At 36.2% G+C, this 14,148-nt stretch overlaps 1 protein-coding gene across 1 annotated transcript in view; it reads right to left on the bottom strand.

Moving 5' to 3' along the window:
- Window positions 1–275: 275 nt before the first annotated feature.
- Window positions 276–14,148, bottom strand: part of SELENOF (selenoprotein F) — a 50,060-nt gene continuing 36,187 nt past the window's right edge. The window contains exons 4-5 of the mRNA XM_023208280.2: window positions 5,811–5,860; window positions 276–1,173 (exon numbers count right to left, since the gene is read on the bottom strand). Coding sequence (XP_023064048.1) covers window positions 1,042–1,173; window positions 5,811–5,860 — 182 coding nt within the window. The 3' untranslated portion in view covers window positions 276–1,041. The remainder of the gene's footprint in view (window positions 1,174–5,810; window positions 5,861–14,148) is intronic.

The raw sequence follows: 14,148 nt of genomic DNA, 5'->3' as shown, positions 1-14,148 counted from the left end.
TGAACCAGACAGAAGGTTAAGCAAAGAAAAATAATATAAAAATTCTATATCATTAAGAGATATTCCTTAAATAACATACCAATGAAAATGTGTTCATAAATGAAAAAACTTTGAAAAATAAAATCAGACAAATATAAAGCACTATTACCAACAATAAGATGTTATAAGTTTTAAATATTACAGCCATTTTTATATTTTGGCTTAAAAAAGGGCTTATATGAAAAAAATGCATTGAAAAACATAATTTTTACACATGAAAGAACAAACCCGAAGAATTCCAAATTCAGACAGATTTTTGAAACTTTTTATTTATATTTTGGTCTTACAAATGATCACTTTTAAATGGACTTTTCTGTAAGAATGTAAAACTCAAAAATTTGCCAAGTATGTATCTGATCCACACAAATCCTTAGGAAGGTTTTCTGTGTAGTCTTCATTAACGCAAATCTTTGTGAATGTTTCACCCTTACTGTAGGATCTTGAATATGTTTTACAATAATGAAGCTACAAAGTTTTTATGCAGTGCATTCATTATAAACTATAAATAACATTTGTATTAAAAAGAAAGCTGCGTAATACAAAAATAGGAGAGACTCTGAGGAGCAGGCAATCTGTTGAGGCTCAGTATATCTTATTTGCTTTGTAGTCTGCTGTCATTTCTTTCAAAGAGCACATAGCACATGAGGCATAGTAATCATCTGTCTTGTTAACCTCTCTAATTTAAAAATCTGTTGTTTGTAAAACTGGACCAATTATCACAAACTATCATTTGCATAATTAACCACAAGTCTGTTACAAAGCATTTTGTTAGTGGTATCAACAAATGCAGGAGGATGGAAATTTATAAAAAATGGGTTTTGTTAAGCTTGCCAACTCCTTAGATATCATGGACTATACTGCCATTTCACGATTTAATTAGATGTTTAATGCCTCAAGTAAAAGACTGATCAATGGAAGCAAGCAAAACTAAAGTATTTTGTAGGTGCTGTAATATTTCATTTGATAAGGTAACAAAAGGATAGGACAAAATTTAAGCAAGATTTATATGCGTTCCAACTTTTCACTCAGGAATTCTTCTACACTGTCTGTGTTCCATTTGAGAATGCTTAGTTCTTCAGCAATGTTCCCATTGTCATCCAAAAGCTTTAATACAGGGTCTGAACCACGGACATACTAAAAAAAGAGGGACATCATAATTACTTTCTGTTCAGAAAGAGCCTTCACAGCCTCAACTAAGACAAAGCAATTCAATTCAGTTTAAATTAAGTAATTAAAAAAAAGCTTTTAGACATGACAGTAAACAAGTCTTAAAGGAAATCTTTAAGGAGAAGAGTTTTACAGGATTTCGGAAAAAAAGGAGAATTTAAAAAATCATTAATTAATTCATTCATTCATGAGAAAGGGTCTTGCTCTGTCGCCCAGGCTGCAGTGTAGTGGCACAATCTCAGCTCACTGCAACCTCCAGAGACCTCCTGATTTCAAGTGATCCTTCCACCTCAGCCTCCCTAGGACTACAGGCACATGAAATTATTTTACTTTTAAAGAGAAAAATATGTATTAGTAGCAAGACAGTTAATTTGGGATTTGAGCTTATTATTGAAACTAACAAATATGTAATGCCCCCATGATACTCTCAAATGAATTTAAAACTGGATGGAGGCAGACAAGTTCAAAATAATTGAGAAAATGATGGTATAAGAGCAATGTTTTAAAGTAGGCTGTGCATATAAATTTTCAGACACAGAAGCAATCACACACTGGATCATACATTTTCCTTGGCGTAACAAATCTAATGATTTTAGTTCGTAATCAGTTTAGAATTAGAATTAGGCTGGGTTCCCGAAACTTCAAATCCATTAGTTGGGTCCGATATTTCTCCAGAGAGCTCTGAGAAATTCTAATTCTGAGTAAATGTGACAACAGCCATTCATTAAGAGATCAAATAATTCAATTTTAAATTAAGTAGCATTGGATAACTAAAAATGTAGTTATGTAGTTCAGCAGTGATGACAGAGTTCTTAGAACTTCTTTCCAGAAATATGCTTCAGTTTATCTAGGGTATTCTGGGGTTGTGAACTCCAAAGATGGAGACTAGCTCTGATGTGATTATTAACACTTGGTATATTCCCAACCCACTCGTGGAGTTTAGAAAAACAGGCCATCCAGGCTAATGAATCAATATAACATTACTACTTAAACATTTTGGTCAGGTTTTTTTTTTCTAAGACGGAGTTTCGCTCTTTGCCCACGCTGGAGTGCAATGGCGCCATCTCAGCTCACTGCCACCTCTGCCTCCTGGGTTCAAGCAATTCTCCTGCCTCTGCCTCCCGAGTAGCTGGGATTACAGGCCCCTGACACCACAACCAGCTAATTTTTGTATTTTTAGTAGAGATGGGGTTTCACCACGTTGGCCAGCTTGGCCTCAAACTCCTGACCTCAGGTTATCTGCCCACCTTGGCCTCCCAAAGTGCTGGGATTACATAGGTGTGAGCCACTGCACCTGGTCACTACTTCTTAAGTTAAATATTTTTTTTTCTTTTTTGCTTGGATTTGAGATCCCAATATTAAAAAACTTACGCCGGGTGTGGTGGCTCATGCCTGTAATCCCAGCCCTTTGGGAGGCCGAGCCGGGCGGATCACAAGGTCAGGAGATCGAGACCATCCTGGCTAACACAGTGAAACCCCGTCTCTACTAAAAATACAAAAAAGTAGCCGGGCGTGGTGGCGGGCATCTGTAGTCCCAGCTGCTTGGGAGGCTGAGGCAGGAGAATGGCGTGAACCCAGGAGGTACAGCTTGCAGTGAGCGGAGATCATGCCACTGCATTCCAGCCTGGGTGACAGAGCGAGACTCCATCTCAAAAAACAAACAAACAAAAAACTTACTATAATCCCAAAAGGAAATAAGAAATTAGATAGAATATAGTTGTAAAAATCCTCAACAAAATACTAGCAGTCAAATCCAGCAATGTGTATAAGGAATCAGTTGCAAAACACCTATCTGATAAAAAACTTGTATTCAAAATATACAAAGAACTCTTAAAATTCAGCTTACCAAAAAACAAAAAACAAAAAACAAAAAACCTCAAGTAAAAAGTAGGCAAAAAAACACAGACAGACAAACAGGATCACTCAAACTTAAAAACTGCAGTGCATCAAATGAAACAATGAACAGAATGAAAAGACAACCCAGAGAAGGGGAGAAAATATTTGCAAATCATATATATCTGATAAAGGTTTAATATCCAGAATAGACGGAACCTCCACAACTTAACAACAGCCACCAAAACCCAATTATAAAATGGGCAAAGGACTTGAATAAACAATGTTCCAAAGAAGATAAACGAATGGTCAACAAAATGTTCAACACCATTTATTTTAAGAAAAATGCAAATCAAAGCCACAATGAGATAGTACGTCATACCTATTAGGATGGCTACTATCAAAAAGCAGAAAATAACAAGTGTTGACAAGGACACAGAGATATTGGAACACTTGTGCCCTGTTGGTGGGATTGTAAAATGGTGAAGTCATTATAGAAAACAGTATAGACGTTCCTCAAAAAATTAAAAACAGAATTACCATATGATCCTGCAATTCCGCTTCTTGGAATATAGACTCAAAAGAACTAAAAAAAGGGCCTTGAAGAGGTATTTGCACACCCAAATGTCATAAAAGCATTATTTACAATAGCCAAGGGATGGAAGCAACTCAAATGTCCACTGATGGATGCATGGATAAAGAAAATGTGAGCCGGGCAAAGTGGCTCACACCTGTAAATCCCCGTTCTTTGGGAGGCTGAGGCAGGAGGATCGCCTGAGCCCAGGAATACAAGACCAGCTTAGGCAACACAGCAAGACCCCATCTCTATAAAAAATAAAAAAAATTTAGCTGGTCATGTTGGTGTGTACCTGTGGTCCCAGCATCTTGGGAGGTTGAGGTGGTAGGATCGCTTGAGCCTCAGAGGGTGAGGATGCAGTGAGCTGTGATCACATCACTGTCCTCCAGCCTAGGTGACAGAATAAGACCTTGTCCAAAAAAAAAGTGTGTATGTATGTGTGTGTGAGCGTGTGTGTAGTGGAATACATAGTACAACATGGATGAACCTTGATCCACATAAATCAGTCGTAAAAGGACAAATACTCCACTCATAGTAAGTATCTGAAATAGTCAAAACTATAGAAACAGAAAACAGGTAGTTGTCAACGGCTGGCAGGAGGGCGGGGGGGGGGGGGGCGTTGATGGGCACAGAAAGATAAAATTAAGTGTTTAATGGGTGTAGAGTTTCAGTTTCACGAGATGAAAAAGTTATACAAACCTCTTACACAACAATGTGAAAATACTTAATACTGGACTGTAGTATACTTAAAAATGGTTAAGACTGTACATTTAATATTTTTTACCACAATTTAAAAAAAGAGAGCAAAAGATCTGAACAGACATCTCACCAAAGACACACAGATGGCAATAAACACATGAAAAGATATGCAAATCATGTATCATTAGGGCACTGCAAATTAAAACAATAAAATACCACCACATACTTATTAGAACAACTAAAATCCAAAACAGTGACACAACCTAAAGCTGGTGAGGATGTGGACCTCTTAATCACTGCTAGGGCAAATGCAACATGATGTCATCACTTTGGAAGACAGTTTTGCAGTTTCTCACAAAGTTAAACAATCTTAACTGAATGATCCAGCAATTGCACTCATAGTTATTTACCTCAATGAGCTGAAAACTTCTGTGTACACAGAAATTACACAAAAATATTTATATTAGCTTTACTCAAAATTGCCCAGAATTGGAAGCAACCAAGATGTCATTCCACAGGTGAATGGCAAAACTGGTATAACAGAGTAATATTCAGTAATAAGAAGCCAATCTGAAAAGGCTACATATTGTATGGTTCCAAATATATAACAATCTGGAAAAGGCAAAATTATAGAGATAATAAAAAAATCAGTGGTGGCCAGACGCAGTGGCTCACACCTGTAATATTACCCAGCACTTTGGGAGGCTGAGGCGGGTGATTCACTTGAGGTCAGGAGTTTGAGACCAGCCTGGCCAACATGGCAAAACCCCATCTCTCCTAAAAATACAAAAAAATTAGCTGGGCATGGAGGCACGCTCCAGTAATAAAGCTACTCAGGAGGCTCAGACATGAGAATTGCTTGAACCCAGGCTGGAGTGCAGTGGCACCATCTTGGTTCACTGCAACCTCCACCTCCTGGGTTCAAGCAAGATTTAATCTCAAAAAAAAAAAAAAAAAAAAAAAAAAAGAGAAAGAAAATCAGTGGTTGCCAGAGGGTGGGGAAGAGGGAGAGAAGGGAGAGAAATGACCTGAAAGTGTGAAGGACTGGAGATATCTTAGGGTGGTGAAACTATTCTGTATGATACTGTAATGGTAGATATGTAATATGCATTTGGCAAAACTATAATTACGTAACGCAAAGAATGAATGCTAATGTGAGCTATTAAACTTAATATATCAATATTGATTCATTAATTGTAACAAATGTACTATACCAATGCAAGATGTTATAATGGGAAAACTGAGGGTGGGGGTGGGGGCCAGGGAGTGTATGGGAATACTCTTTCCTTTGCGTTCAAATTTTCATAAACCTAAAACTGCTCTAAAAAAATAAAGTCTATTAAAAAAATTATTTTTCAGTGAAATTAAAAATTTAAATTGATACATAATATCTGTACATGTTTATGGGGAAAATCATTTATTCAAGTATCTACTTTAATTATAAAATAAAGAAATTAAGGCTGGAAAAAAGAGATTTCCATTACAATCACCTTACCTTGATTTGTAGTCCTCTGAACAATTTGGGTTTATCACTCCTAACGAAAGCTTATAAAAAAAGAAAAAGATTCAATAGTTCACTTCCAAATCCAAGCTAACTAAAAAGATTAATATAAAAGTGGAAATAAACTTAACAAATCAAGCATTATATCCCATATGAAAAAAACTAAGAAAATTTAAACATCTATGGATAAATGGAGAGAGATACCATATTCTCCAATATTTTAAGACATTAATTGTTTCAAATTAATAGAAATCCCGAATTCCAATAGGATTCTAAGGCTTGACAAAAATGATAGCTCAATTTTAAGAGTAAATGTGTAAGAATAGTCAGGGCAGTTTTTAAAAAGTAAGATATGGAAAGAGAATTTGTTCCACTGTTTATTAATACACCATGTGATACAGATACCATAACAGAGAAAAGAATAGAACAGGAAATTAAAAGAGATAAAAATGTCTGTGAGAATTTTTTAATGTGCTAAAGCTATCAAATCAGAGAGAGGGAGAGGGAAAAAGAGATATATGTTTGCCTGGAGGTGTACATGAGTTATTCGATAAATACTTCTGAGAAAACTGCCAAACAGTTTAGAAAAAAATAATCACAGAACCAATAATCAGTCATGATAACTGCTAAAAAGGAGAGGTTAAAAATACTACCAAAGCCTACAGTACAGAGAAAAATATGGAATATAAAATTCTACTCCTAAGTATGACCCAAAAGGAAATGTTTTATAGATACGCCTATGTAAAAATGGAAACATCAGGACAGCAAAACACCACCATAAGCAAATTAAAAAATGACAAACTGAAGAAAATTATCTCAAATATATAAAAGGGCTCTTACAAATAATTAAGAAAAAATACTATGTATAGCAATATGTACAAATATACAAATGGTAAATAAACATTTGAAATAAATGTTCAATTTCACATATAATCGAAGAAATGCCCAAACAATGAGGTACTCACATTCAGAATTACAAAGATTAAAAAGAATACTAAAGGGTAGAGAGGAAACAGGGAGCGGGATTTTGCTGGGAATGAGCTATGGGAGGAATATAAATGGGCACATCCTTCCTGAAGGATATTCAGCAAAATCAACCACGACTCTTAAAATGTACATAGTTTGTAAAACTGCAAGTACACTTCTAGGACTTTCTTTATTCTGAGGAAATAACTTATAAAAAGTCTTGCTAACCAAGTCTGAAAATTTGGAAATAATTTAAATGTGTAAAACAATATTGGTCAAATAAATTAATATGAACCACATAATCATTAAAAAAATTATGATCTATATTTAGTGACAAAGAAAACTTTTATGTGTAAAAAGCAAGGATTTTCCCTGTTTCTTTTTCTTCAATTTGTTTCCTACTGTTGTTTTAAAAAGGTGAATATTTTCATGTGCAAATGAAAAAGCCCTAAACAAATCTTAAAATATATAAAGTGGTTCAAAAAACGTTTACTGTTATTATTTTAATAAAGGCCTATACATGGGGCATTTATTTGGGAAAGTTTTAAATGAATGTTTTCCCGTTTTGGATGCTATCAATCTATATTTTACCAATTTTCAATAATGATCATGCCTAATTAATTCAAATTAAAACGTGTGTAATTCCTTTGTTTCTTTTTTTTTTTTTTTTTTTTGAGACGGGGTCTCACTAGGCTGAGCGAGGGGTCAGCCTCGGTCTTGCCCAGGCTGGAGTGCAGTGGCGTGATCTTGGCTCACTGCAACCTCTGCTTCCCAGGTTCAAGCGATTCTCCTGCCTGAGCCTCCTGAGTAGCAGGGACTACAGACACGGGCCACCACGCCCGGCTAATTTTTTGTGTTTTTAGTAGAGACAGGGTTTCACTGTGTTAGCCAGGATGGTCTCAATTTCCTGACCTTGTGATCCGCCTGCCTTGGCCTCCCAAAGTGCTGGGATTATAGGCGTGAGCCACTGCGCCCGGCCTGTAATACATTTTTGTAAAATAAAAGCAATTGTTTCATTTAGATACTTGATCATTCTTAATACCAGTTATTGATCATTTGCATAATTCTCATCTTAGATTTTATAGTGACACACATGCTTCTGAGTTTTTACTTTAGAATTAGATAGCAATAGCGCTATCAATTTGCTTCATTATGAGAGTCTTCACATATTTGACTCAAATATCTCACCTAATCCTCCCCTACAAAATTTATTTCAAAATAAAACCAATTATGCTATTCTGGCTTATTAAAATATCGTTTCTATTAACTTTATCCTTTAGGATTTTTCCAGATATTCTGCAAACTCCTGAATCCCCCAAAAAAAATGATCTTATGATTTTTATTGCCTTTTATGCTGTTCTGTTCCTCTGCCAAATGCTATTTGCATGTCTGTGCAAAATACTGTGTAACACGCAGTAACTGTGTCTACATGCCTTCTCTACCACATAAGAAACCTGGTAAAAGGACTATTCTTATATATGTTGTTTTGGATCCATAACAGAGCTTAGCATACTTAACAGTTCACTTATTAAAATGATTTAACAGACTGCAATAAGTGAACAAATTTAAAAGGAATACTAAGATGAGTCACTAATTACTATTTTCATCAGTTCTTTCCTTTTCTCTCTGTTAAACACAGATCCATAGCTTCCTAATTTTGAAAGAGAGGATCTGTTAAATACCTTGTAGCAGCAAATCACATTTTACAGGCAGTAAATAAATCTTTTAACAAATATTTGAGTACTCATTATATACACATGGCATTCGATAAGTTACAGGACAGTATGAGGAAACTTGAGTTCTTTAATGTCAATACATCTAGTCTGCTTAAACAGATCTGCAACAAATAAAAAGAGGTGATCATAAAAACAATGTCATTAATTTAACAACTGACAATAAGTACTCTAAGTTCAGAGAAAGGAGATCTTAGTATGTTAGAGTCATAAGTAAACAAGAAACAAAATAAGAACTGAGAATTTATGTTCACTTGAACATAAAACAGTCCTTCTTTTGACATAATTCTAAAGGACTCAAAAGAATTTTATCTCTTACTACTTCAAATTACTCCTAAAATTTGAAATTTCTTAATAGTCAAAATAGCCCCAAAGTCAACTTCAAACGTTTTAGTGAAGAAAGTAAACTGAAAAAGTATGATAAAAATGTATGCTAAGAAAGGCAACTGTGCTGGTGGATCTTCAGCCAGTCAGGAAAAACTACAATTCCTCAAGTTCAATGATTTTAGCCTCCATTTTATTACTAAACCTACCACTGTATTTAATTTCTCAATGTAAACATACATCATGGCTCAGTAATGAATGAGAAAAAACCCTCTAGATGTTTTACAAATTATAAGCAAAATAACGATGGTGAATTTTAAAATTGTATAAAAAGACTGGTATTTGAATACATAATATTATTTGTTGTATTCTTGACTTGATCATATTGTAATCACATGTCATGTGCTCTATAGGTGCATGAGTCATTAAATATGCCAATAGCAAATAAAGTCCAGAAAAGAAATAATGGAGCTTATGGCAACCTTAAAGAGACTTTTTTTTTTTCTTTTAAAAGATTCTGGAGGAGGGCAGCTGGAATATTTTATTAATAACTTTCAGTATACAAGAAAAAATAATCACCACCACCATTTACCATCTGGGTTCAGTGAACTCTGTTTATTTTTGTATTTTTAAATGATTTTATGAATAATTTTACAGAAGAATAAAGGGATAGTGAAAAACAAATCTATTCGAAATTTTAATAAGAATTAACCACATAAATTCAAATATTTATTCCGTATTTTCCTGATTTTGAAGGTAAATATAACCAAAATGAGCAATGTGCTTTCAAGGCAACTGCTCATTGACTATCATGCATGAAATTAGAGCACAGCCACGCTGTAAATATTGATTTCAGATTCCAAATACATTTCTAATAGGCTCTAACTTATTTTTACTCTGGCTCTTTTTTTTTTTTTTTTGGTTTGTTTTTTTGAGGTATAGTTTTGCTCTTGTTGCCCAGGCTGGAAGGCAATTGGACGATCTCGGCTCACCGCAACCTCCGCCTCCGCGTTCAGGCAATTCTCCGGCCTCAGCCTCCCGAGTAGCTGGGATTACAGGCATGCACCACAACGCCCAGCTATTTTTTTTTTTGTATTTTTAGTAAAGACGAGGATTCTCCATGTTGGTCAGGCTGGTCTCGAATTCCCAACCTCAGGTGATCCACCCGCCTCGGCCTTCCAAAGTGCTGAGATTACAGCCGTAAGCCACCGAGGCAGGCAGATCACCCAAGGTCAAGAGTTAGAGACCAGCCTGGTCAACATGGTGAAACCCTGTCTCAATACAAAAATTAGCCAGGCATGGGCCGGGCGCGGTCGCTCACGCCTGTAATCCCAGCACTGTGAGAGGCCGAGGCAGGCGGATCACCAGGTCAGGAGATCCAGACCATTCTGGCTAACACGGTGAAACCCCGTCTATACTAAAAATACAAAAAAATTAGCTGGCCTGGTGGCAGGCGCCCGTAGTCCCGGCTACTCCGGAGGCTGAGGCAGAAGAATGGCGTGAACCTGGCAGGCAGAGCTTGCAGTGAGCCAAAATCGCGCCACTGCACTCCAGCCTGGGCTACAGTGTGACTCCGTCTAAAAAAAATAAAAATAAATAAAAAAAAAAAATAATAAAAATTAGCCAGGCATGGTGGTGCATGCCTGTAGTTCCAGCTACTTGGGAGCCTGAGGTAGGAGGACTGTTTGAACCTAGGAGGCAGAGGTTGCAGTGAGCCGAGATCCCGTCACCGCACTCCAGCCTGGACAACAGAGCGAGACTCCTCTCAAAGAAACAAAACAAAACAAACAAAACTATTTTCCTTTCTGACCTTGGTAATATATTGTTTATTCACTCACTCTTGATTTTTGAGAAAATTCATTCAGAATATTGTCAAATGAGGTTTCAGAATCTGAGCTTCTGCTCATATGGAACAATTTTATTATCATTAGTCTAGAACAGGACTTTCTGAGATAATGGAAATATTCTTCATCTTTTCTTTTTGGTATGGTGGTTACTGAGCATCTGAAATGTAGCTAGTGCGTCTAAGGAACTGGATGTTTAATTTTATATAATTTAAAAAAATTAGGCCGGGACAGTGGCTCATGCCTATAAGCCCAGCACTTTGGAAGGCCGAGGTGGGCAGATAACCTGAGGTCAGGAGTTCAAGACCAGCCTGACCCCATGGAGAAACCCTGTCTCTACTAAAACTACAAAAAATTAGCTGGGTGTGGTGGTGCATGCCTGTAATCCCAGCTACTCGGAAGGCTGAGGTAGGAAAATTGCTTGAACCTGGGAGGTGGAGGTTGTGGTGAGTCAAGATCACACCCAAACCATTGCACTCCAGCCTGAACAACAGGAGTGAAACTCCGTCTCAAAAAAAAAAAAAAAAAAACTTAAAACAGCCATGTTTGGCTACTTGGTCACTCCAGGTCTAAAGTGTTATTTTATCTCTTTGCATTCATTTTCTGATTCATTTAATCATTAGAGGCGTTTCTGTCAATTTTCTTCTCTGCAATTATGGGCAGAAAGCAAAAAAATTTCAAATTCTCAAATGTGTTCAATGAAAGCTTAAAAAAAAAAAATACAGAAATGGTGTCATACCATGTGGGTCACACAATAAAATCAAAGAATGATTCCGCACTAATTTTTTTTTTTTTGTTGTTGTTGTTTAGTAGAGATGGGGCTTCACCATGCTGGTCAGGCTGGTCTCGAATGCCTGACCTCGTGATCCGCCTGCCTTGGCCTCCCAAAGTGGTGGGATTACAGGCGTTGAGTCACCTTGCCTAGCCACCAATTTGGAGATTTCTAAAGAAAATCCAATCACTCTAACTTCCAGTAAATGTTTCTATGTCAATTTAATTATTTGTCACTAATAAAGGCAATTTTGTAAATAACACTCAAAGTGATCAAATAAACAGAAGTAATTTAAAAACAGATTAAATGTTTCAGCTTTTCCCTTAGGATTGTTAGCAACCCATTTATGCTGCCCCTTAGAAGAGCTAAGTTTTGCTATATACACTGCTCAGAATGTCAAGGGACTCTCATAATTCAGAGGCTCTTTAGAGCTAACTTTAAGGAGTATTAAAAGGGATGATTTAAAAAATAAAGTATTAAGGAGTATTAAAAAAAAACAAACCCCAAAACCCAAACCCACATCTGTCCTCCTCCTTGTTCTATAAAGAGGGTATATATGGAAATGGGGGGGATAATAAGGAAGTATATATTCTGAGGTTAAAGAAAAATGTTTGAATTATGTTATTTTCAAAATCACAAACACGTGAAAATATAAATGAAAAAAGAGACAAAATATACTCGGACAAAATACAATCCTGTTGATGAGACAGAAATATAATCATGTTGAAACAGGATTATATTTTGAGATGAAATATCCTATTGATTAGAGTAAGTACATTAGAATCAGAACATACTCTAAATAACAATGTCATACCATATCCAGAAACGTCAATATAAAGAGAATGGCAACAACAGACAACCTAATTCTCAACTGCGTTCAACAAAAGCTACTAAGTAATCAAAAAAGTATTTCTAAAACAAGAAAACTGGCTGGGTGCGGTGGCTCACGCCTGTAATCCCAGCACTCTGGGAGGCCAAGGCGGGCAAATCACCTGAGGTCAGGAGTTCCAGACCAGCGTAGCCAACATGATGAAACTCCATCTCTATTAAAATACCAAAAAAACCAAAAGTTAGCTGGGTGTGATGACGCATGCCTATAATCCCAGCTACTTGGGAGGCTGAGGCAAGAGAATCACTGGAACCTGGGAGGTGGAGGTTGAAGTGAGTCGAGATCATGCCACTGCACTCCAGCCTGGGAGACAAAGCGAGACTGTCTCAAAAAAGAGAGGAAAAAAAAAAAAAGAAAATGTAGTATTATATACATTTGGAGTACAAAATTGTGTCATCCTATTAGGACAATTTAGAAGCACTTGAAAACAGAAAAGGACAACTTAGGAGAATTTAGGGAGACTGGAGGTACAAAATGAAGACAAGACAAACTAAAAAAATTATGACTTTTAGGAAAAGATGAGAACTTTTTATGAATGTTTGAATCCTGTAAATTCATCGAGGGCATATAAACAAATGGAAATACAGGCTTTTCACCAGATTCTCAAAAGTGGGGGCATCCCCTGAATTAGAAAACTTTAATAAATCAGTGCATTCATTCCATAAATACTTGAATTCCTCTTAATACCTGGTGCAATGTTACATAGATTTTGGGTGTATCAATGATTAAAAAACAAAAAACACAAAACAAAAACAGAACACAAACTTTGAGCTCTAGCTTGAGAGAGGCAAAAGACCAGTATGCCAAATATAATCTTATGTGGGAGGTGTTCTGGAACATAAAAAGAAAAGTAAAACACTGTTTAAACCACCCAAAAACAATGCTGGAGCCAAATTTTGAATGAACTGGAATTTGCCACAAGAATTGGGAAGGAGCACAAGTTAGCAAGAATTTTCAGTGTGTACAAACACACAGAAGTCAGAGCTCAGAGAATTGCAAATAGTTTTGCATAAACTAGAGATGTGAATCTAGAAATGAGAAACCGTGTCACGGAGAGTCTTGTATGTCATTTTGTATGTGACAGAGAACTATAAAGGATTTTAAGCAAGAGAGAGATACAATCAGATTTGTCTTATGAAAAGGGTCTCTTTTGGCTGTTGTGTTAAAGAGGTAATGAAGTAAGAAAAGGGAAAAGAGGCAGACTAGATAATAAGTAAGTAATCTTTTTGGACAAAGATGTTATGGCCCTGATTGAAAATACAGAAAAGAGAAAGGGACTATGAAGGTCATTACTGAGGGAGAAGAGACACAACATGGTGACTAACTAACTGGATATAAAGTATAAAAGATCAATCATGATTCCTGTGTTTCATGCTTATGCTTTTGCCTGATCATACTGCCATTTATAGAAATAGGGACGATGGTATACTTTTAATAGAGAAGAGGATTAATACAGTTTTTGGACATGCTGGGTTTAAAGCCTTTCTATTAAAAATGTGGACCACAGTCTGTAGGATTGTAAGAAATACAGAATCTCAGGACCCATCCCAGATTTATAGAATTATACTCTGTATTTTAAGAAGATCCCCAGGTGATTCATATATGTATATTGGTTTAAGGTGCCTATGAAATAATCTAAATGGAAATGTCCCATGGAAGTAAAAAATATAAGAAATACAACTTCTAACAAAATAAAACTTTATGTAAAGATATAGATTGGGGGTCATCAGATAAGTACTGTAATTGAAACTGAGCAAGTGGGACACCATTTGGTAGAGTCAGAAGAGAAGAAAATCTGAAGATA

The sequence above is a fragment of the Piliocolobus tephrosceles genome, chromosome 1 (genome assembly GCF_002776525.5).
Source record: "Piliocolobus tephrosceles isolate RC106 chromosome 1, ASM277652v3, whole genome shotgun sequence".
In the NCBI taxonomy this organism is placed as follows: domain Eukaryota; kingdom Metazoa; phylum Chordata; class Mammalia; order Primates; family Cercopithecidae; genus Piliocolobus; species Piliocolobus tephrosceles.
This window is presented reverse-complemented; position numbering and strand designations above follow the sequence as displayed.